The 25192-nt window shown below is 29.5% G+C and overlaps 2 protein-coding genes across 5 annotated transcripts in view; one reads left to right on the plus strand and one right to left on the minus strand.

The window, feature by feature from the left end:
• LOC143203574 (prolactin-releasing peptide receptor) overlaps nt 1-928 on the plus strand; it is a 122889-nt gene extending 121961 nt beyond the window's left edge. For all 4 annotated transcript variants that reach the window (XM_076415781.1, XM_076415783.1, XM_076415779.1 and 1 more), the window contains exon 9: nt 730-928. The gene's annotated coding sequence lies outside the window, so the exon portion shown is untranslated. The remainder of the gene's footprint in view (nt 1-729) is intronic.
• Balat (Beta-alanine transporter) lies at nt 849-23855 on the minus strand. Its single transcript, XM_076415776.1, has 9 exons — nt 23532-23855; nt 18581-18770; nt 16400-16658; nt 16117-16231; nt 15923-16057; nt 14323-14525; nt 14103-14264; nt 1242-1420; nt 849-1178 (listed from the first exon to the last, which is right to left on the minus strand). Exons 1-9 carry the CDS (start codon nt 23729-23731, stop codon nt 957-959), a joined length of 1665 nt encoding a protein of 554 aa, XP_076271891.1. The 5' UTR covers nt 23732-23855; the 3' UTR covers nt 849-956.
• Nucleotides 23856-25192: the final 1337 nt, after the last annotated feature.

Raw genomic sequence — 25192 nt, forward strand, 5'->3', positions numbered from 1 at the left:
GAAAATATATTGTTTTTTTTTAATGTTAACTTATACCAAATCAATTATTGTAATTCAAAAATACAATAAAACTTTACTAATTCAATATTCATAAAGTGATTTACTAAAATTTTTATTTATCATGAATGTTTGTCTATACTAATCAACAATTCAGTATTCCCTGAGGTGATGTTTCTTAGTGATATTTGGATAATGAAACTCTAGTTTTCTCAATTTCATCCATTATACGATAATTGTGTTAAAAAAGACTCATGATTATACATAAATAATTCTATAATTACTACGTACTTTACCATCATTTAAAGTAAAAAAGTCTCTGATAAACAAAAGTATAATTTCAAACAAAACAATTAATTAATCAAGGTAAGTCCAATTCTTACGAATTCTTAACAAATTCATTACAATTTATCGAAGATTTCGATTCGTAGTCAATTTTATTTGACTGCCTCATCTATGTTCGTCTCTTATTAACAGGCGATGCATTTATAAGAAAACATTGTATATTCTAGTATAACTTTATATTGAATCAATTACAAAATACAGTTGAACTTTACTAAAATAAAATTAATGAACTGAGGAAATTTGAGTTAGTTATGTATTTCCTTGAATTTTTCTATACGATTCAACAGTCTCTATTTTTTAATGATGACCCATGATTAGTGGGACTCTACCGTATTTTCTCATCAACTAAGCAAACAATATTTTAAATTGATTAATTTATATTTCCAGGTAATCCCAGTGAATCCGGCAACGATATACAATTAGATAAATTATTTGATATTGTTTAAATACGAATAATAATCCACCAGTGCTATGGATTTAGATGTAAAAAATAATAATAACAGCTATGGAGTGCCAACAGAATATATATAAACCTTATTAAATGTATATGTATATAAATGAAAAATAAATATAATTTATAGTACAATCGGTAGGGTTGTTCTTGCCTCCTGTTCCTATACCAACGAATCCTGAGGTCGTAGGACCGTCGATTTGTGTTCTGGTACTTTTTGAGGTGGGGGACAGCAGGCGAAAAAGTCCAACTGATTGGTTTCGGCATCCTCCAGTGTTTGAGGTAGGTGTTGATTTAGTGTTTCTGGTAGCAGAAGAGATGATATGCCTCCGACGATTAACATGGCGCCCATTATCACCAGTGGTAAGATGATTATGTCGGAACCCTATAAGAAACCAAATTTGGGTCAGCATCCTCAAGATTGGAGGAGGAATACTTCAATACTTACCAAATAGTTAACGAGAGGAATGAATATAGGTCCCAGCATTCCTACCACGGAGCTCAGCGACATTCCCAGCCCTCTTACTACGGTGGGATAGAGTTCTGATGCCATCAGAGGTAGGACGACGAAAGCTGATGATATTCCCATCTTTCCAACGCAGTATAGGGCCAGAGTTATCGTGTAATCTGTAAGAGATTGATTCGTTATCAATATAAAATATGTTTCAGCTGTAAAATTTGTTTTGAAGCGATCAAAATCGTTGAGCAAATATTACTTTAAATTTCAGGAACATTGACTCAATTTTTCGGATAAGTACGGGAAGTAGGAGCAGTAGGGAACATAATCATTTTTACTTCTTTTAGTTTAATAGCTTAATATATTCTCTGCTAACCCTGCAGCCATTGTTTAATGAGACAAAAGGAGAAACAGATTATCTTTTCTTCCTTACCCACTAATTGAAGTCATGTTCAAATCTTTGACAGATAAGCTGCACAAAATTGTTAAGATGCGAAAATAGGCAGAGATGTAGGAGTAAGTAAAATTTTATCCACTTTTATGACTTGAACATTATTTTACAGTTGGTTTAATTTATTTTTTGGTTTACATTACGAATATTTCTTTCTCAAATTTTTATTTTCATATTTCTAGGCTAGAAAACCCTATAGTTTCGGGTAAAGTTAGATGTTGCGTCGCTAAAACATGTACTTCCCTGAAAATAATTTAATTATTGAATGGGGAAGAACTCTTAAGAGGTTAATCTTTGAAAATATTTTAAAAATCCGGATTTTTAGCTTAGAATTCACCCTTAAAAGAACGAGTCCAAACCTCAAGTGTTAGTTTATTTATATAATGTCTATGATGAACTATGTAATCACTGATCTTAAATTTTCCTATGGTCGTCAATTAATAAAAATAAATAAACAAATATATAGGGCGATTAAGCTCAGCAATAAATAAGTTTTATATTGGTAAAGCATTGTTTTATTACCACTGTAAAAAAGAGTCCCTATTTCCCACATATTTGGATATAACTTTCAACAAATATTTACATTTACTAGCGAGGCATTAGGTTCAACAAGTTTAATTTTTTAATAAATACGGACCCATGTTTCCTCTTGCGCATACATTGTACCATATGGTACATTTTGTATATATATATATATATATATATATATATATATATATAAATATTTTGAAATCTTTTTATATCTTGTCCCCACTCCTAATTAAACAAAAACCAGCCAATCAAAAATTTTAACTAAATGCTAACTAAAATCAATAGATGTAGAGGGGATTTTGGACATAATTTTTACGATTTTTAATAATGAACTGGTGATAAAATATATTCGTTTTTCTAAATTCACTCTATATATTTTAATCATCCTATTTTTTTCAAATAACAAAATTGACTTTGATAAAAAATATATTTCCAGGGAAAATAAATGACTGTCCGAAGATTAAAATAAGTTTAATCTGTGTGACCGCCACCATCTGTGAAAGAACAGCTGGTTTTAGTGAAAATTCAGTCTAAAAAACACCTTATTACTAATAATTAGATTCAGTTAGGACTTTAGGTTAATAGTTATAATAATTTTTAGATTCAGTTTAATATTTATTATATGTATATTTTACGAAAATAAGTTGAAATATAACATCGTTATAGACATTTTATGTTAAAATGACCTTTTCTATATAAATCCTAGCGGATTTAATGCCAGAACAGGCCAACTAGTGCAAACACATTATTACTTAACGAGATTTTTCAACTTTCTGGCTAGTTGGATAAAAGCGAAGCAACATTTATTATCACCTACGAATATACGGACATCCTGCAGGAGCGCGAATCCGTTATTACGGCTTTTAGCAGGATAAAACAATCAAAAATACATTTAGCAAAAACGTAAAACTTTACAGTGAGGATGGTTAAAAACCAACATGATGTCTTAATGGGTGCGATGCATAAGAAGGAAATGCTTTATTGTTTTATTTATGTTATTAATTTTCCTTTTTTAAATCTACAGCATGTTCATTGGGGATGTACATATTTTAATTTTAAATAGTTAAAGTAAGGTAGATTGCACAGTATATTTAGGTATATTTTTTAATAAGTATATTTAAAAATGCAAACAAATCGATAATTTTCACGACTATATACTTGGAAAAAGTGCCAATATGTTTTTACCCCTTGGATGAATAGAACGATACGATAGAACTCATAATATAAATTATAAATCCTGTAATTTTCATTATCTTACCACTATTTTAATATATATCGCAGTAAGAAAATTGAAAATGACAAAAAATCGCAAATTTTTACTACTATATACTTGGAAAAAGTCTCAATATTTTTTATCTCTCTGATAAAGATAAAACTCTCAAAATATATGAATTTTTAAGCGAAAGCAACGAAAATTCATGTTAAATCCGTCCATAATGTATAGATTTTAAGTTATGTGACTTAAAATGAAATCAAATAATATTTTGAAAATTCACATTCCATTGTATAAATTAATAATTAAAATTTGTGTAAAAATTGCTATACTATCATTAGAATCACCGTAAAATTCTTTATAAACCCTGTTATTTTCATGATCCTGAGATTATATGAACGGAAATTATAGAAAATTTCTTGAAAATGGCAAAAAATCGCATATTTTCATGACTATATATATGGAAAAAGTGCCAATATTTTTTATCTCTCTGATAAAGATAAAACTCTCAAAATATACTTAATTTGAGGCGAAAGAAACGAAAATCCATGTTAAATTCCTCCAGAATGTATAGATTTTAAGTTATGTGACTTAAAATGCAATCAAATAATATTTTGAAAATTCACTTTTCATTGTATAACTTAATAATTAAAATTTGTATAAAAATTGCTATACTATCACTCGATTCACCGTAAAATTCTTTATAAACCCTGTTATTTTCATGATCCTGAGATTATATGAACGGAAATGAAAGAAAATTTCTTGAAAATGGCAAAAAATCGCATATTTTCATGACTATATATATGGAAAAAGTGCCAATATTTTTTATCTCTCTGATAAAGATAAAACTCTCAAAATATACTTAATTTGAGGCGAAAGAAACGAAAATCCATGTTAAATTCCTCCAGAATGTATAGATTTTAAGTTATGTGACTTAAAATGCAATCAAATAATATTTTGAAAATTCACATTCCATTGTATAAATTAATAATTAAAATTTGTGTAAAAATTGCTATACTATCATTAGAATCACCGTAAAATTCTTTATAAACCCTGTTATTTTCATGATCCTGAGATTATATGAACGGAAATTATAGAAAATTTCTTGAAAATGGCAAAAAATCGCATATTTTCATGACTATATATATGGAAAAAGTGCCAATATTTTTTATCTCTCTGATAAAGATAAAACTCTCAAAATATACTTAATTTGAGGCGAAAGAAACGAAAATCCATGTTAAATTCCTCCAGAATGTATAGATTTTAAGTTATGTGACTTAAAATGCAATCAAATAATATTTTGAAAATTCACTTTTCATTGTATAACTTAATAATTAAAATTTGTATAAAAATTGCTATACTATCATTGGATTCAGCGTAAAATTCTTTATAAACCCTGTTATTTTCATGATCCTGAGATTATATGAACGGAAATGAAAGAAAATTTCTTGAAAATGGCAAAAAATCGCATATTTTCATGACTATATATATGGAAAAAGTGCCAATATTTTTTATCTCTCTGATAAAGATAAAACTCTCAAAATATACTTAATTTGAGGCGAAAGAAACGAAAATCCATGTTAAATTCCTCCAGAATGTATAGATTTTAAGTTATGTGACTTAAAATGCAATCAAATAATATTTTGAAAATTCACTTTTCATTGTATAACTTAATAATTAAAATTTGTATAAAAATTGCTATACTATCATTGGATTCAGCGTAAAATTCTTTATAAACCCTGTTATTTTCATGATCCTGAGATTATATGAACGGAAATGAAAGAAAATTTCTTGAAAATGGCAAAAAATCGCATATTTTCATGACTATATATATGGAAAAAGTGCCAATATTTTTTATCTCTCTGACAAAGATAAAACTCTCAAAATATACTTAATTTGGGGTGAAAGGAACGAAAATTCATGTTAAATTAATCCAGAATGTAAAGATTTTAAGTTATGTGACTTAAAATGAAATCAAATAATATTTTGAAAATTCACTTTTCATTGTATAACTTAATAATTAAAATTTGTATAAAAATTGCTATACTATCATTGGATTCAGCGTAAAATTCTTTATAAACCCTGTTATTTTCATGATCCTGAGATTATATGAACGGAAATGAAAGAAAATTTCTTGAAAATGGCAAAAAATCGCATATTTTCATGACTATACATATGGAAAAAGTGCCAATATTTTTTATCTCTCTGACAAAGATAAAACTCTCAAAATATACTTAATTTGGGGTTAAAGGAACGAAAATCCATGTTAAATTCCTCCAGAATGTAAAGATTTTAAGTTATGCGACTTAAAATGAAATCAAATAATATTTTGAAAATTCACTTTTCATTGTATAACTTAATAATTAAAATTTGTATTAAAATTGCTATACTATCATTGGATTCAGCGTAAAATTCTTTATAAACCCTGTTATTTTCATGATCCTGAGATTATATGAACGGAAATGATAGAAAATTTCTTGAAAATGGCAAAAAATCGCATATTTTCATGACTATATATATGGAAAAAGTGCCAATATTTTTTATCTCTCTGATAAAGATAAAACTCTCAAAATATACTTAATTTGAGGCGAAAGAAACGAAAATCCATGTTAAATTCCTCCAGAATGTATAGATTTTAAGTTATGTGACTTAAAATGCAATCAAATAATATTTTGAAAATTCACTTTTCATTGTATAACTTAATAATTAAAATTTGTATAAAAATTGCTATACTATCATTGGATTCAGCGTAAAATTCTTTATAAACCCTGTTATTTTCATGATCCTGAGATTATATGAACGGAAATGAAAGAAAATTTCTTGAAAATGGCAAAAAATCGCATATTTTCATGACTATATATATGGAAAAAGTGCCAATATTTTTTATCTCTCTGATAAAGATAAAACTCTCAAAATATACTTAATTTGAGGCGAAAGAAACGAAAATCCATGTTAAATTCCTCCAGAATGTAAAGATTTTAAGTTATGTGACTTAAAATGAAATCAAATAATATTTTGAAAATTCACTTTTCATTGTATAACTTAATAATTAAAATTTGTATAAAAATTGCTATACTATCATTGGATTCAGCGTAAAATTCTTTATAAACCCTGTTATTTTCATGATCCTGAGATTATATGAACGGAAATGATAGAAAATTTCTTGAAAATGGCAAAAAATCGCATATTTTCATGACTATATATATGGAAAAAGTGCCAATATTTTTTATCTCTCTGATAAAGATAAAACTCTCAAAATATACTTAATTTGAGGCGAAAGAAACGAAAATCCATGTTAAATTCCTCCAGAATGTATAGATTTTAAGTTATGTGACTTAAAATGCAATCAAATAATATTTTGAAAATTCACTTTTCATTGTATAACTTAATAATTAAAATTTGTATAAAAATTGCTATACTATCATTGGATTCAGCGTAAAATTCTTTATAAACCCTGTTATTTTCATGATCCTGAGATTATATGAACGGAAATGATAGAAAATTTCTTGAAAATGGCAAAAAATCGCATATTTTCATGACTATATATATGGAAAAAGTGCCAATATTTTTTATCTCTCTGATAAAGATAAAACTCTCAAAATATACTTAATTTGAGGCGAAAGAAACGAAAATCCATGTTAAATTCCTCCAGAATGTATAGATTTTAAGTTATGTGACTTAAAATGCAATCAAATAATATTTTGAAAATTCACATTCCATTGTATAAATTAATAATTAAAATTTGTGTAAAAATTGCTATACTATCATTAGAATCACCGTAAAATTCTTTATAAACCCTGTTATTTTCATGATCCTGAGATTATATGAACGGAAATTATAGAAAATTTCTTGAAAATGGCAAAAAATCGCATATTTTCATGACTATATATATGGAAAAAGTGCCAATATTTTTTATCTCTCTGATAAAGATAAAACTCTCAAAATATACTTAATTTGAGGCGAAAGAAACGAAAATCCATGTTAAATTCCTCCAGAATGTATAGATTTTAAGTTATGTGACTTAAAATGCAATCAAATAATATTTTGAAAATTCACTTTTCATTGTATAACTTAATAATTAAAATTTGTATAAAAATTGCTATACTATCATTGGATTCAGCGTAAAATTCTTTATAAACCCTGTTATTTTCATGATCCTGAGATTATATGAACGGAAATGAAAGAAAATTTCTTGAAAATGGCAAAAAATCGCACATTTTCATGACTATATAATGGAAAAAGTGCCAATATTTTTTATCTCTCTGATAAAGATAAAACTCTCAAAATATATGTATTTTTATGCGAAAGGAACGAAAATTCATGTTAAATTCATCCAGAATGCAAAGATTTTAAGTTATGTGACTTAAAATGAAATCAAATAATATTTTGAAAATTCACTTTTCATTGTATAACTTAATAATTAAAATTTGTTTAAAAATTGCTATACTATCATTGGATTCAGCGTAAAATTCTTTATAAACCCTGTTATTTTCATGATCCTGAGATTATATGAACGGAAATGAAAGAAAATTTCTTGAAAATGGCAAAAAATCGCATATTTTCATGACTATACATATGGAAAAAGTGCCAATATTTTTTATCTCTCTGACAAAGATAAAACTCTCAAAATATACTTAATTTGGGGTGAAAGGAACGAAAATTCATGTTAAATTTATCCAGAATGTAAAGATTTTAAGTTATGCGACTTAAAATGAAATCAAATAATATTTTGAAAATTCACTTTTCATTGTATAACTTAATAATTAAAATTTGTATAAAAATTGCTATACTATCATTGGATTCAGCGTAAAATTCTTTATAAACCCTGTTATTTTCATGATCCTGAGATTATATGAACGGAAATGAAAGAAAATTTCTTGAAAATGGCAAAAAATCGCATATTTTCATGACTATATATATGGAAAAAGTGCCAATATTTTTTATCTCTCTGATAAAGATAAAACTCTCAAAATATACTTAATTTGAGGCGAAAGAAACGAAAATCCATGTTAAATTCCTCCAGAATGTATAGATTTTAAGTTATGTGACTTAAAATGCAATCAAATAATATTTTGAAAATTCACATTCCATTGTATAAATTAATAATTAAAATTTGTGTAAAAATTGCTATACTATCATTAGAATCACCGTAAAATTCTTTATAAACCCTGTTATTTTCATGATCCTGAGATTATATGAACGGAAATTATAGAAAATTTCTTGAAAATGGCAAAAAATCGCATATTTTCATGACTATATATATGGAAAAAGTGCCAATATTTTTTATCTCTCTGATAAAGATAAAACTCTCAAAATATACTTAATTTGAGGCGAAAGAAACGAAAATCCATGTTAAATTCCTCCAGAATGTATAGATTTTAAGTTATGTGACTTAAAATGCAATCAAATAATATTTTGAAAATTCACTTTTCATTGTATAACTTAATAATTAAAATTTGTATAAAAATTGCTATACTATCATTGGATTCAGCGTAAAATTCTTTATAAACCCTGTTATTTTCATGATCCTGAGATTATATGAACGGAAATGAAAGAAAATTTCTTGAAAATGGCAAAAAATCGCATATTTTCATGACTATATATATGGAAAAAGTGCCAATATTTTTTATCTCTCTGATAAAGATAAAACTCTCAAAATATACTTAATTTGAGGCGAAAGAAACGAAAATCCATGTTAAATTCCTCCAGAATGTATAGATTTTAAGTTATGTGACTTAAAATGCAATCAAATAATATTTTGAAAATTCACTTTTCATTGTATAACTTAATAATTAAAATTTGTATAAAAATTGCTATACTATCATTGGATTCAGCGTAAAATTCTTTATAAACCCTGTTATTTTCATGATCCTGAGATTATATGAACGGAAATGAAAGAAAATTTCTTGAAAATGGCAAAAAATCGCATATTTTCATGACTATATATATGGAAAAAGTGCCAATATTTTTTATCTCTCTGACAAAGATAAAACTCTCAAAATATACTTAATTTGGGGTGAAAGGAACGAAAATTCATGTTAAATTTATCCAGAATGTAAAGATTTTAAGTTATGTGACTTAAAATGAAATCAAATAATATTTTGAAAATTCACTTTTCATTGTATAACTTAATAATTAAAATTTGTATAAAAATTGCTATACTATCATTGGATTCAGCGTAAAATTCTTTATAAACCCTGTTATTTTCATGATCCTGAGATTATATGAACGGAAATGAAAGAAAATTTCTTGAAAATGGCAAAAAATCGCATATTTTCATGACTATACATATGGAAAAAGTGCCAATATTTTTTATCTCTCTGACAAAGATAAAACTCTCAAAATATACTTAATTTGGGGTGAAAGGAACGAAAATCCATGTTAAATTCCTCCAGAATGTAAAGATTTTAAGTTATGCGACTTAAAATGAAATCAAATAATATTTTGAAAATTCACTTTTCATTGTATAACTTAATAATTAAAATTTGTATTAAAATTGCTATACTATCATTGGATTCAGCGTAAAATTCTTTATAAACCCTGTTATTTTCATGATCCTGAGATTATATGAACGGAAATGATAGAAAATTTCTTGAAAATGGCAAAAAATCGCATATTTTCATGACTATATATATGGAAAAAGTGCCAATATTTTTTATCTCTCTGATAAAGATAAAACTCTCAAAATATACTTAATTTGAGGCGAAAGAAACGAAAATCCATGTTAAATTCCTCCAGAATGTATAGATTTTAAGTTATGTGACTTAAAATGCAATCAAATAATATTTTGAAAATTCACTTTTCATTGTATAACTTAATAATTAAAATTTGTATAAAAATTGCTATACTATCACTCGATTCACCGTAAAATTCTTTATAAACCCTGTTATTTTCATGATCCTGAGATTATATGAACGGAAATGAAAGAAAATTTCTTGAAAATGGCAAAAAATCGCATATTTTCATGACTATATATATGGAAAAAGTGCCAATATTTTTTATCTCTCTGATAAAGATAAAACTCTCAAAATATACTTAATTTGAGGCGAAAGAAACGAAAATCCATGTTAAATTCCTCCAGAATGTAAAGATTTTAAGTTATATGACTTAAAATGAAATCAAATAATATTTTGAAAATTCACTTTTCATTGTATAACTTAATAATTAAAATTTGTATAAAAATTGCTATACTATCATTGGATTCAGCGTAAAATTCTTTATAAACCCTGTTATTTTCATGATCCTGAGATTATATGAACGGAAATGATAGAAAATTTCTTGAAAATGGCAAAAAATCGCATATTTTCATGACTATATATATGGAAAAAGTGCCAATATTTTTTATCTCTCTGATAAAGATAAAACTCTCAAAATATACTTAATTTGAGGCGAAAGAAACGAAAATCCATGTTAAATTCCTCCAGAATGTATAGATTTTAAGTTATGTGACTTAAAATGCAATCAAATAATATTTTGAAAATTCACTTTTCATTGTATAACTTAATAATTAAAATTTGTATAAAAATTGCTATACTATCATTGGATTCAGCGTAAAATTCTTTATAAACCCTGTTATTTTCATGATCCTGAGATTATATGAACGGAAATGATAGAAAATTTCTTGAAAATGGCAAAAAATCGCATATTTTCATGACTATATATATGGAAAAAGTGCCAATATTTTTTATCTCTCTGATAAAGATAAAACTCTCAAAATATACTTAATTTGAGGCGAAAGAAACGAAAATCCATGTTAAATTCCTCCAGAATGTATAGATTTTAAGTTATGTGACTTAAAATGCAATCAAATAATATTTTGAAAATTCACATTCCATTGTATAAATTAATAATTAAAATTTGTGTAAAAATTGCTATACTATCATTAGAATCACCGTAAAATTCTTTATAAACCCTGTTATTTTCATGATCCTGAGATTATATGAACGGAAATTATAGAAAATTTCTTGAAAATGGCAAAAAATCGCATATTTTCATGACTATATATATGGAAAAAGTGCCAATATTTTTTATCTCTCTGATAAAGATAAAACTCTCAAAATATACTTAATTTGAGGCGAAAGAAACGAAAATCCATGTTAAATTCCTCCAGAATGTATAGATTTTAAGTTATGTGACTTAAAATGCAATCAAATAATATTTTGAAAATTCACTTTTCATTGTATAACTTAATAATTAAAATTTGTATAAAAATTGCTATACTATCATTGGATTCAGCGTAAAATTCTTTATAAACCCTGTTATTTTCATGATCCTGAGATTATATGAACGGAAATGAAAGAAAATTTCTTGAAAATGGCAAAAAATCGCACATTTTCATGACTATATAATGGAAAAAGTGCCAATATTTTTTATCTCTCTGATAAAGATAAAACTCTCAAAATATATGTATTTTTATGCGAAAGGAACGAAAATTCATGTTAAATTCATCCAGAATGCAAAGATTTTAAGTTATGTGACTTAAAATGAAATCAAATAATATTTTGAAAATTCACTTTTCATTGTATAACTTAATAATTAAAATTTGTTTAAAAATTGCTATACTATCATTGGATTCAGCGTAAAATTCTTTATAAACCCTGTTATTTTCATGATCCTGAGATTATATGAACGGAAATGAAAGAAAATTTCTTGAAAATGGCAAAAAATCGCATATTTTCATGACTATACATATGGAAAAAGTGCCAATATTTTTTATCTCTCTGACAAAGATAAAACTCTCAAAATATACTTAATTTGGGGTGAAAGGAACGAAAATTCATGTTAAATTTATCCAGAATGTAAAGATTTTAAGTTATGTGACTTAAAATGAAATCAAATAATATTTTGAAAATTCACTTTTCATTGTATAACTTAATAATTAAAATTTGTATAAAAATTGCTATACTATCATTGGATTCAGCGTAAAATTCTTTATAAACCCTGTTATTTTCATGATCCTGAGATTATATGAACGGAAATGATAGAAAATTTCTTGAAAATGGCAAAAAATCGCATATTTTCATGACTATATATATGGAAAAAGTGCCAATATTTTTTATCTCTCTGATAAAGATAAAACTCTCAAAATATACTTAATTTGAGGCGAAAGAAACGAAAATCCATGTTAAATTCCTCCAGAATGTAAAGATTTTAAGTTATGTGACTTAAAATGAAATCAAATAATATTTTGAAAATTCACTTTTCATTGTATAACTTAATAATTAAAATTTGTATAAAAATTGCTATACTATCATTGGATTCAGCGTAAAATTCTTTATAAACCCTGTTATTTTCATGATCCTGAGATTATATGAACGGAAATTATAGAAAATTTCTTGAAAATGGCAAAAATCGCATTTTTTCATGACTATACATATGGAAAAAGTGCCAATATTTTTTATCTCTCTGATAAAGATAAAACTCTCAAAATGTATGTATTTTTATGCGAAAGGAACGAAAATTCATGTTAAATTCATCCAGAATGTTTAGATTTTAAGTTATGTGACTATAAAGGACTCTATTAAATTTTATAGGTTAGGTTGAATGTCGCAATCTCTTTATTTTCGCCACTGAGTCATAATTTTAATACTGAAAAGTTATGTAAAATAATAGTAATTATTTAAAAATTAGTTTAATAATAATATAAGTATCTTTAGCTAAAGGTATTTAGTTTGAGTGTTTAAATTTTATAATGTTGTTGTTATTATCAGTTATACATCAATAGCGACGTATATTCTATTAAATTATCAAGGAATATTTCAAAACAGCTCGAACAGACGATGGAACTGAGCGCGAGAGGTATTTTGGATATCGTTGAGGCCGAGGGTTGCAAATCAATTTGTACACCTAATGGCGTGTGTTTATAAATCTTTGTATTAATAGGTGACAGACTGAACATTGCTTGTATATAGATTTCTCTGCCGAAGCCGCAGATTCCAATTACGGCACGTGGAGCTTCGTAATAGCTGCGGTAGAAATAACTACTATTTCTAATTAATACTCGATGAAAGGGATCTAGTTAAATTGATAACGTCTATATATGTTTTAACAATATTTGGAAACTGATTGGTCAAGTATGAAAATGATTTAAATATAAGTTAAACAAATTTATTTTGTACATACGTCATCTAAATTTGTGACGTCAAAACGTCGCAATGTTGCCGAATCAACTCTGAGTTTTAGTTCAGTTTGGCTTTGACATACAACAAAATTCTAATCTAAGCAAAATAATAGAACAAAAATGTTATCAAATATAATTTATTTTAATATTATAGTATCTTTAAAACTACAGTCAACTATACAGCGACAATAGTTTATAGGTTAGAGTTATAACCTCTTATCACTATTGCTTTCAAGACTTTTGCATACGTCTGACAACCAGACTACTTCGACAGGCTCATTGGTTTACGTGTTTGAACTAATCAGACAGTATTGTGTCTCTTTAACTAGAATAAAAATGAGAACACGTTTTTTTGGTTCATATTGACTTTATTCATCAACCTAATCTCCATCAAGAGTCACACAATCATTCCAACGCTCTAACACTTCAATACCACTTTTGTAGAACGATTTATCATTTGCATATTACATTTATCATCAGTTTACTAAGAAGAAAATATAGCCCAATCATCCGTATGATATAAATCAGACATCTTACCATTTTGAACGAGGAAAGTTGCCAAACACGATGATCCACCAATTACCATACTGATACACAAGGTCCATCTCCTTCCCAGACGCTCCATCGCCGGCCAGAGGAAGAGATACGTCGGGAACTCCACAGCGCCCGCTAGGAAGAAGTTCAAGTACTCATCTCCGCCTGAAACAACAATTTTTCCGTCGTATTTTCGTGTTGGCAATCTCCACAGTTCTCTCACCCAAGGTTGGAGCATAATATGACAGTCCTACGTAGACGCTCGTATTGGTAAACCACAGAAAAGTAATTATGATGGTCTTCCATCGTAAATTTGGATAATGAAACAGATGTTTTATGCCGAATTTTTCCTGGTTTTTTGGCTTTTGACTCGTTTTTTGTTCTTTTGTCAACATCACATCGGCTGGGAATTTGTTCCCATTGATCCTGTAAAGTTTAAAGACAATTTAATGGATATTCAGGAAAGTATTCGATATTTAAAATTATTTTAATCCATTTATTTCAGTTAATCTCACTGTTTTGTAACTCACTAAGTAAAAGTAAAAAATTAATCAAACTTAGATTATTAACACAAAAAAATGTTTTAATATAGAATATAGTAGCGTTGAAATAACTAAATAAAAATAAACAAAAACCTTATTTAAACTATCTACTACACGTATTTTATATTCTACTATATACACACAATTTAGCTTAATACCTACCTAAACCTACTTATCTATTTACAATATCATTTTAACTACTATCAAGTGACTACTGTGTGCTTCTACTTCTGTGCCGAACCCAAACAGTTATATTAATTTAGATTTGTTTTGTTGGTAATTTAATTTTGTGTATAGGACACAAAATTATATTATTTTTATATTGTTTGGGCTCGGCACTGACTTAGAAGTCGTCATGTTATTCATATAACTACAGGAATTGTACTCCAAGTCGATTTAGGACATCGTGTAAATTAAAACCACCCCGAAACTCTAAACCCGTATGACAATGAGATCGATTGTGCAAAATATATTTTTATCGCTACGAAAAACCGCAGAAAAAAGTGCCGTGTCACATTAGACTCTTGCAGGAACGGAGCATTTACCTATGAATCGCCGCTGAATACGTAAAAGTGTTATGTCTGGGGAGAAAATGGTAATATGGATGCTGAGATTCTGTTAACCTTTTATCGCGTTATTGATTTTGTTACTCGTTAAAATATCAGGAGAGGTGAAGCGAATATCGCTGGAATTTTAGAAAATAGCGTGAGATTTTGTGTTGTGTCTACATCTATTGAACCAGAAAACTGAATATCCGGACGAATGAGCTTGATGTACTTCAGCAATAAGTCGCATAGTAACTTTTAAGACAAACAAATCATATAAAATACAAAAAAGTATATAAAAAACATCTAAAAGAGGGAGAAATTCAGTATGGTTTCTTAGTGTTAATATATGTACGAGAAAGATAAAAATAATGACATTACCATCATTCATATCTTATTAATCAAGGTGTTTCTTTTTCCTTTTTTTTTGTTTTCAATTTTATGTAAAATACTTCGCCAGATAGACAAAGAAGCAAGATCTGAAGATGGCAGATTCCTGAACCAAAACGAGGCAAAATTAGTTTTCCTTCAACCGAAATCCTTTTTAAAAAAATCCTCTAACCTTAAACTTCAACCCTTTCTCTAAAACTAAGTTATTATCAATAACAATTGTCAACTTGTTAACTGAATTGTTTTTTATTACTAGAAACTATCTAACACTGAAAAGAACCCAATCATATCAATAGAAAAATACTTAATTATATATTGCTGATAATTCTCAATACCGATAACTTACCTGGCTATATTTTTTAATATTGTTTTGGCTTCTTCCACTCGACCTCGCGCCAACAGCCACCGAGGACTCTCCGGTACCAAGTACCAAGTTAAGAATAATGCTGCAAAAGGCGCTGTGGTAGCAATGGCCAACAATCTACGACAATTTAGTTGAAACTTTGACCTGTATGATATATTCGGCAAGTCCTGACTCACCGCCAATCTCTTATCATCCATACTACAACGGCCAACAACACCAAAGAAATGGAGTACGCGATGTTTATCAGTATAGTGACTGTGGTACGGTCTTTCGGACCCACTAACTCAATAGCTGAAATATTGATGATAAATAGCAATGTACTGATATTATTCTATCTTGAACACATAAAGCATTATCGTTATATACAGGGGATAGACAATAAAATGAACACCTGACATACACAACACCATTATGTTGTCTATATCTTGTGTATATATTTTTAACAAACTGCAATAATACCTAAAACATATGGAGTTCCCAATATTGCTGGTACAGTGAAACCTACTCCGATTCTGAAAACTAGCCAGGAAACGAAGCTGTTAGTGAACGCTGTACCAATACCGAAGACGCACTGTATCATCAGGTAGATGAAGTAGGCTGGTTTGCGTCCGAGGCCATCCTGGACGTATCCGAAGACGTAGTTACCCACCAGACCGCTGAGTCCGAAGAGGACTAGGGCCAAAGTAGGCGCGAAATTTCCTGAGCATACCAAATCCCACTGAAATCGATGAAATGATTAGTTTTTGTAAAACATTTAATCACTTAAGTGAATTGCTGTCTTCGAACGGCAACTTGGCAACTAAGCATAAATCAATCAGATGAAGGCATATTTAAAACTAAATACACCTTTGTTTCGATACAGAATGGAAGAATTCGAAGTTTTGTGTTCTTCTGATTGATAATGTGCTGTAAAATGGATACTATACAGAGTAGGTATTTAATTTTGACCTATAGACATAAGCTATTTGAGCATTTAAGTATATAGATAGCATCCACTATAATTAAGATTACTTCAAGAAAAGTAAAATTTAAAACTGTAGCTAAATGTTCAAGGAAACAGGTGGGGCAAAAGTCCCGCTACAATTTCGATGGCGCGCCGATCTTGGTTATGTAACGTTTAACTCAGTTTCGCTTTAACCGTTGTGTTGTGTAGACGTCCTAATTTTATTATGGATTTATCTACGCCACAAGAACGAGCAGAAATAGTGACAGTATTTATTGAAAATAATTGTACCATTATTGCCACTCAGCGGAAATTACATCAAAAATGTCCTAATCGTCCAGTGCGTCACAAAACCACAATTTATCGTTTACATGCGAATTTTCGACAGGACAGCAGACAGGCCTCGTTCTGGAAGACAACAGACGCTGAAAATGTGGCTCTGGTGCGCGATAGTGCTACAGAGTCTCTAGAAACATCAATTCGAAAACGTAATTCTCAGTTACACATTTCTTTTTTTTTTGCAAACTGATTTGAAAATGTTCCCGTACCAAATTCAATTAGTCCAAAAATTGCTACCGAGAGATACTGATCCTGAGTTGAGTACAGTAATGCAATCCTAAGGCTGTCTGGTGAAATTGAAGATATTTCGTCTAAATTGATAATGAGCGATGAAGCCCATCTTCTTCTCAGTGGCCAAGTCAATAAACAAAGCAGTCGGTTTTGGGGAGTCCTCAATTAATTCATTAAACATCATTGCATCCACTAAAAACAACTGCATAGTGTGGTATTCATACTAGAAACATAATTGGTCCTTATTTGTTTAAAAATAACCAAGGTGTTGCATTTACTGTAGCTGCTGAAAGATACCAAGTCATGATTCGAAATTTTCTGGCGCCTGAAGTGGACGAGCAAGGGCTAGAGGATATATAACACACACAGCGCGTTCAACAATTTAATTATTCAATAACGTTTTTCCACAAATGCTAATTTCGCTAAATGGCAATTTAGCATAGCTAGCCATATCTCAGGATTTAACAGCAACAAATTTTTCTTATGGGGTTTACGAAAAAAGAAATGTTAATACCAAATAAACTTTTTCTGGAAACCAAACTTACTTATCTTTTCTTTGAGCAAAGTTATAGGCAATCAAAATGGTAGCGGAACTTTTTCCCACGTTGTATCTTATGGCACAACAATTTTCTGATAATTTTTGACCATCTTTGTTGTTAACCTTTGTTTCATTGTGTATTTCACCTCAGAGTTTGTTTAAACCACTTATACAGCCACTAATGATTCTGTTTTGTAATAGAAACATTTTTGAATCATTTGTTTTTCATGTTGTATTGGAATTGCCATTTTCGTTGGGTTAATAACATTTGTTCGAATAACATTTGTGTAGAAAAAGAGGCCTCATAACATTTGTAATACTGGATTACAAGAACCACCACAATAGAAGTTATTCAAACATATTGAAATCGTCATCATTATTGTAATCGTATCATTATTCTATGGCCGGTTTGAGGGTGATAACTGTTTGAAATACTTGAACATCATTAATCGCCTATAGTTTTATATAAATACAAGAGAAATAATTTAAAATAACTCTCCATTATATATAACACTTCGAATTTCGAAAAAAAAATAGTTGTCAGATAACTTTTCCGTATTCCTGCAATTTAAAATCGTTTCCTGCTCACCTCGCTGACGATTGATTGTCGAATATCCATCACGTCGTAGGTCCAGCCATTCCTGCAAGGTATTTTCGGTCTGGAATTATTTCCACCATCGCTAATCGAGCTCTTTAACGAATCCGCGCTCTCTCCGATGTCGTACATCAAACACTGACTGAATCTGGACACGTTGTCAGTTCCGATGATGAATGGAATGCTTGGGAAAGGAAGTAGAATGTTGAATTTTAGTAAAACTCGGTTTTATATTAAGATAAACAGATAATTGTTATGAAAGATTCGTTTTATACGTGTTCTTGTTCTTATGGAAAGGGATTAAGCTTGACGACTGCAATCAACAACCGCAAAAATATATATTTTTCGAGTTGGGATTCATAATTTACCATATACGATGAAATATTAGAGGCTACACGAAAATTCAACCTATAGTGTATTTAATGTTTTTTTGAACATACGTCATCAAGTCTAGTGTGGCTGTATAATTAACTGTAGTTTTTCGGCGTACTGTAATGTTAAAATAAATTATATTTGATAACATTTTTGTTCAATTATTTTATTTAGACTAGAATTTTGTTGTATGTCAAGGCCAAAGTGAACTAAAACTCAGAATTGATGCGGCAACATTGCGACCTTTTGACGTCACCAATTTAGATGACGTATGTGGAAAATATCTTTGAATAGACTATATACGGATTGTAACTGGCCTAAGGTACAAGGCGCTTATCTCAAATTCAATTCATTCGCAATCATCATTTGAGGTCAATTGTCACATGCTTCTTATATAATTATAATAATAGACTATAAATTAGCTTTAAACGTTTTTTTTTTTAAATTTGAAGCTTTACTGTGAAAAATCAGTACCATATATTTTATTCAGAGCATTGTCCTTTGACAGCCGCTACATTTTCTCATGCGTCAGACAATTTACGGATCCCATCTCGAAAAAATCATGTATCTCTTAAGGGTATCCAAGAATCGATCTATTTTTTGGTATCTTCATAAGAAGTAAAACTCTTCTCAGAGATATTTCTCGAAGAATCCTATATATTTTTTATAAATCAATTTTTGTTGGCTCATTGGTTGAACTAACAAATAAAAACGTCTAAAAAATATATATATATATATATATATATATATTTATATATATATATATATATATATATATATATATAAATATATATATATATATATATATTTATATATATATATATATATATATATATATATATATATATATAAATATATATATATATATATATATAAATATATATATATATATATATATATATATATATATATATATATATATATATATATATATATATATATACTGGGTGAATAGCGGAAGAAGCGAATGAGGACAATCAAAATATATAACACTTTTAAATCGATAGATCAACGTTCTGAAAACAAAATGCTCAAGAAGACAAATAACGTAAATGAAAACGTAAGATTGAAACACAGCAATACCTTCAAACAACCTCAGTATTACTCCATTGTTTTTCTATTATATTTATTCTAATTTTTGTTTTATATATTATTCATATTGTGTATGTTTAATTGTGCCTTATTTAGATTACTATTTTTGTTTATTTTGTTCCTTTTATTGCAATCAGATTTGTTATACGATAGAAAATTTCAATTTTTCTGCATTATTCATCTGCTCCGAAGTGTTATCTTCTTCTAGAGATTTGAAGAGATATCTAACTTCAAATCTTATGTTATCAATTTGTTTCACACTTTCTGCTAACTACATGTTATAAGTACACCATCCTAAAAATTCATGACGTTTTACATAAACATCTACTCTTTGGTAACGTTTTGAAATATCACGAAAATCGAAAAGTATAAAATTACGACCGTTTTTCATTATTTGCGCCTTGTAAATTTCACCCTTTATAATATTTATTAATTATTTATATATATATATATATATATATATATATATATATATATATATATATATATATATATATATATACTGGGTGAATAGCGGAAGAAGCGAATGAGGACAATCAAAATATATAACACTTTTAAATCGATAGATCAACGTTCTGAAAACAAAATGCTCAAGAAGACAAATAACGTAAATGAAAACGTAAGATTGAAACACAGCAATACCTTCAAACAACCTCAGTATTACTCCATTGTTTTTCTATTATATTTATTCTAATTTTTGTTTTATATATTATTCATATTGTGTATGTTTAATTGTGCCTTATTTAGATTACTATTTTTGTTTATTTTGTTCCTTTTATTGCAATCAGATTTGTTATACGATAGAAAATTTCAATTTTTCTGCATTATTCATCTGCTCCGAAGTGTTATCTTCTTCTAGAGATTTGAAGAGATATCTAACTTCAAATCTTATGTTATCAATTTGTTTCACACTTTCTGCTAACTACATGTTATAAGTACACCATCCTAAAAATTCATGACGTTTTACATAAACATCTACTCTTTGGTAACGTTTTGAAATATCACGAAAATCGAAAAGTATAAAATTACGACCGTTTTTCATTATTTGCGCCTTGTAAATTTCACCCTTTATAACCTTCAAGTAAATCCTTTTTTTTAGGTTATATAACTTAAGTATCTCGTTGTTCTGCAACATTTTATAAAACTAGTGCTACAAAATTAGAATAAGCCGACTTGGTGGCGCAGTGGTAAAGGCGATAGGAACGTCCTTCTACTGTTGCGATAGCCGCGGGTTCCAATCCTACTGGGGCATGGTCGTAAATTTATGTTTGTGATTGTTTAAAATTTGTGCAAATAATCCCATGCACGCCAGTAACCAGGCTGGGTAAGATCGGATATCTTCTGGGATGATTTCTAAAGTTGGTCACTCGCAAGTCGGTAGACTTAATGCTGAGGACCGTGGTTCGGAACCCACGTTAAGCTGCAGGTCCAGTCCAGATAAACCCCTAGTTGGTAAAAGGAGACTTTAAAATATATAAAAAAAAGAAAAATTAGAATAATTTATTAATAATCTACATCATATACATTTATTTGCTGTTCTCTCCAAAGTGTATGTCTTACGGTGTTTCTAATTTGAAAAAATACAGATGTTTATTTGTATACCAACTACAAACAAAACTGGGGTGCAAAAATTGAAAAAATATAAATTCATCTTGACGGGGGCGTATCAATTACAGACATCCTGCCAAACAGAAATTACCATTGGCCCCCTGGAAAAAAAAACTATTCAAGAAAGTAGGTTCCCTCCAGAGACCCGTGAAAAATTATTAGGACGCATACGCGGTCTCGCAGGACGGCTTTCGGAAGGTCTTGCAGGAAGTTCGGAACGAGACATCCTGCCGGAATCGAAGGAAACAATTTTTTCCCGCCATCTATTTTTTCCCCACTACTACGTCGGCATTTCGTTCGAGTCGCATCCGGTCCCCAAGCAACTGGGGATATTTGCCCGTCCCGAAAATGTAGACTATAACTCCGAATCTCCGAGTTTGCTTCGCTACATCTCAGGCGAACTTGGAAGCAGCAAAACGATAAAAATAATTCTGACTAGAACCGGTTTTACGATGGTTTCCATTAGCCGTCTGCAAGTACGATATGATTTATCAAATTCATTTGACATCACAGCCTCTCAGATCAACTCTGCTCAATATTAAACCACACGTTCAATATGATATTTAGTAAGTACTAATACTATTAAATATTAACCTGCTGTGGTTTTTATTGGAAATATTTTAATTGTGTTGCAAATGCACTGAATATTAGTATGGATACTATGAATAAATTCCCTGAAAAAAAGAAAAAATATATAATTTTGGATTCATCGAAAAGAAAATATCTAGATATTTTATTCAAGATTAAATTTATAAAATGTATAAAAACGGTGATTTTTAGATTATATAAACATAATTTAATACCATTATTTCAGAGAAAACTGTTATAGTATGAATTCATGCCAAATTTATAAATATGCAGCTCTTTGATTGCTACGAATCATCAGTTGAAACACTGTTAGGAAGAAATATAGGATTTAAATAGTATAAAGATAGCCCACAAAGGGGTCTAATACATCTTCCACACACTTATTAAAATAATACGATTTTTAAAAATTGATAATAAAATTAAGGGACACTTCTTATTTCAACTTTTGTACAGATATATATATTTTAAAATGGAACTCCAGAACCCCACTCTTAGCAAGACGCTAATTAACATAGTTTAAAGTCAACAAAAAGTGATGGAAATATGTAATTTCATTAGGTTTTGTCAATCATAATATTTTTCAATAATTCATTGCAAATATGTTGTTATTCATGCTAGAAACAGAAATCCAACAAAAAGATCCCAACAATAGGTCTGCAAAGGCTGTCATTAAGAATTGTTAGAGTACTTAAAATAAATATAAATAAAAGGTTTAATTGTATTTTATGTAATCTACTTTTTTAGTAATTGGAATAAAATAATTTGTAAATAAATAATAATATTTGTAATAGGGACACAGAAGAAGAAATTGACAAATAGTGGAATTGTGACAGTGAGTGAATATAGTATGTAATTAACATAGGATACACAGAAGAAACTAAGGAGAATTACAGTGATATCGTAATGATTTGACAAGAAAACATAATAACGAAGGAAACAAGGAGTAAACATAAAAAAGATAAATATGTTATGCTCTCCATTGAATATAAAAAACAGTTATTGGATATAAAGTTGCTAACTAGATGGATTATACCTCCAGAGTATACCACTATATAAAAAAACGTACATAGAACTGTACCTTATAGATTGTGTGGAAAATACTTAAAAGAAATATAATAAAACCACTGTAATCTACAAGCTGTGGCGAAGTTCTTCGATAATATATTAATTAAATGAGCTATAATGTTAATATTAATTATATTTGATAACAACATTGCGAAGATTTGACGACATACGTGAGTTTGGACGGACTATAGTCCTAAAATCTTAAATATATCAATTATACCTGACGTTTTTCAACATATTCTCATCAATATGTGTCTTGTTCGTCAAGGCACACCAATGATCAGGCACCGTAGCCATAAACAGTTGACTATAAGCGTTGAATCCGCATGGGAACACCGCCGGCAGAAGAACGAACCACAGCACCAGCTTCTGGTACCTCCCGAACTCTCCGACCGCCCGCAGGATCTCGTCCAAATCCATCTCGAAATCTTATCGGATCAGCTACAACATTCCTCCGCCTCGAAACGGACCTCGAACGTTCGTCTATTGTTTTTTTATTGTTTCGCAATCCGTACACGACCGAAGACTACGTTGATTTGTTGTTGTTAATTTCACGGGACCCTTGTTACCTATCTTAATTAAATTACGTCCAGTTCGGGCATCTAATTGGGGCAAATTGATTTTTAAATTAGGAAAAGGAACTTCCTACTGTGACCGTCGGGTTAGATGGAGAAAATAATACCGAGGCCATCGAAAAGGTTCTTTTTTTAAGAGCACGAACGCCCGGTTTGTTGTGGTCTAATTGAAACCCTGCAACAACTGTCCCTTCCAGTGACTGTGAAAAATATGATTTAAACATATGATCCAGTGGATTATATTTATTTAAAACAATTAATGATACAAGCCAAGCGAAAGTCATTGTGCTGGAATAACGAGAATAATAAAAAGTAATAAGTCAGAAATGATGTCAATATTCAACAAAAAGAAATCTTAAATCAGTTCAAAGAAACCTATGGTAACTGGGAATTGGTTTTTCGTATATTAGAATTAAAACACGAAAACCATGATAGGTAGGTGTCAGCCAATCTTAAAACCTTGTGAATGTTGCTACTACAAAGAGCAACATTATATGGTAAATAACTATTATACTGAACATGCCGATATTATATTGAATGACCGTAAACTGAAATTGAATGAAATAGCAGACACTCTAAAGATATTAACTGAACGTGTACATCATATCATTCACGAATATTTGGGTATGAGAAAGCTCTGTGCAAAGTGGGTGCCGTGCGAGCTCACTTTTGCCCAAAAACAACGACGATTTGATGATTCGGAGCAGTATTTTAAGATGATCAAGCATAATAAACCCGAATTTTTGCACCGATATGTGACAATGGATGAAATATGGCTCCATCATTTCACTCCGAAGTCCAATCGACAGTCATCCGAGTGAACTGCGCGCGATGAACCCGCTCCAAAGCGTGGGAAAACGCAACAGTCGGCTGATAAGTTTATGGCGTCTGTATTTTGGGCTGCGCATAAAATAATTTTCATTGACTACCTTGTAAAAGGAAGGACCATCAACAGCGACAATTACATAGCGTTATTGGACCGTTTCAAGGGCGAAATCGTCGAAAAACGGCCGCATTTGAAGAAAAAGAAAGTGGTGCTTCACCGAGACAATGCACCGTGTCACAAGTCAGTAAAAACGATGGCAAAACGACGATCAAATCCATGAATTGGGTTCTAATTACTTCCTCATCCACCGTATTCTCCAAATCTGGCCCCCAATGACTATTTTCTGTTCTCAGATCTCAAAGAATGCTCGCTGGGAAGAAATTTTCGCCGAATGAAGAGGTGATCGCCGAAACTGTGGCCCATTTTGAAGCAAAGGACAAATCGTCCTCCGTATCACCCTTGAATGGAATTATTTTGAAT

The sequence above is a fragment of the Rhynchophorus ferrugineus genome, unplaced genomic scaffold, assembly GCF_030347505.1.
Source record: "Rhynchophorus ferrugineus isolate W39M unplaced genomic scaffold, kcgeb_rfMv2 rfM10, whole genome shotgun sequence".
NCBI lineage: Eukaryota > Metazoa > Arthropoda > Insecta > Coleoptera > Curculionidae > Rhynchophorus > Rhynchophorus ferrugineus.

What these genes read in the sequence shown, in the direction of transcription:
- Balat (XM_076415776.1), bottom strand. Translation starts at nt 23,731, where the DNA reads ATGGATTTGGACGAGATCCTGCGGGCGGTCGGAGAGTTCGGGAGGTAC. An exon ending in AATATGTTGAAAAACGTCAG is followed by an intron (nt 18,771 to 23,531) that starts GTATAATTGATA and finishes TCCTTTCCCAAG; the next exon opens with CATTCCATTCATCATCGGAA. An exon ending in ATATTAAAAAATATAGCCAG is followed by an intron (nt 14,526 to 15,922) that starts GTAAGTTATCGG and finishes TAAACTTTACAG; the next exon opens with GATCAATGGGAACAAATTCC.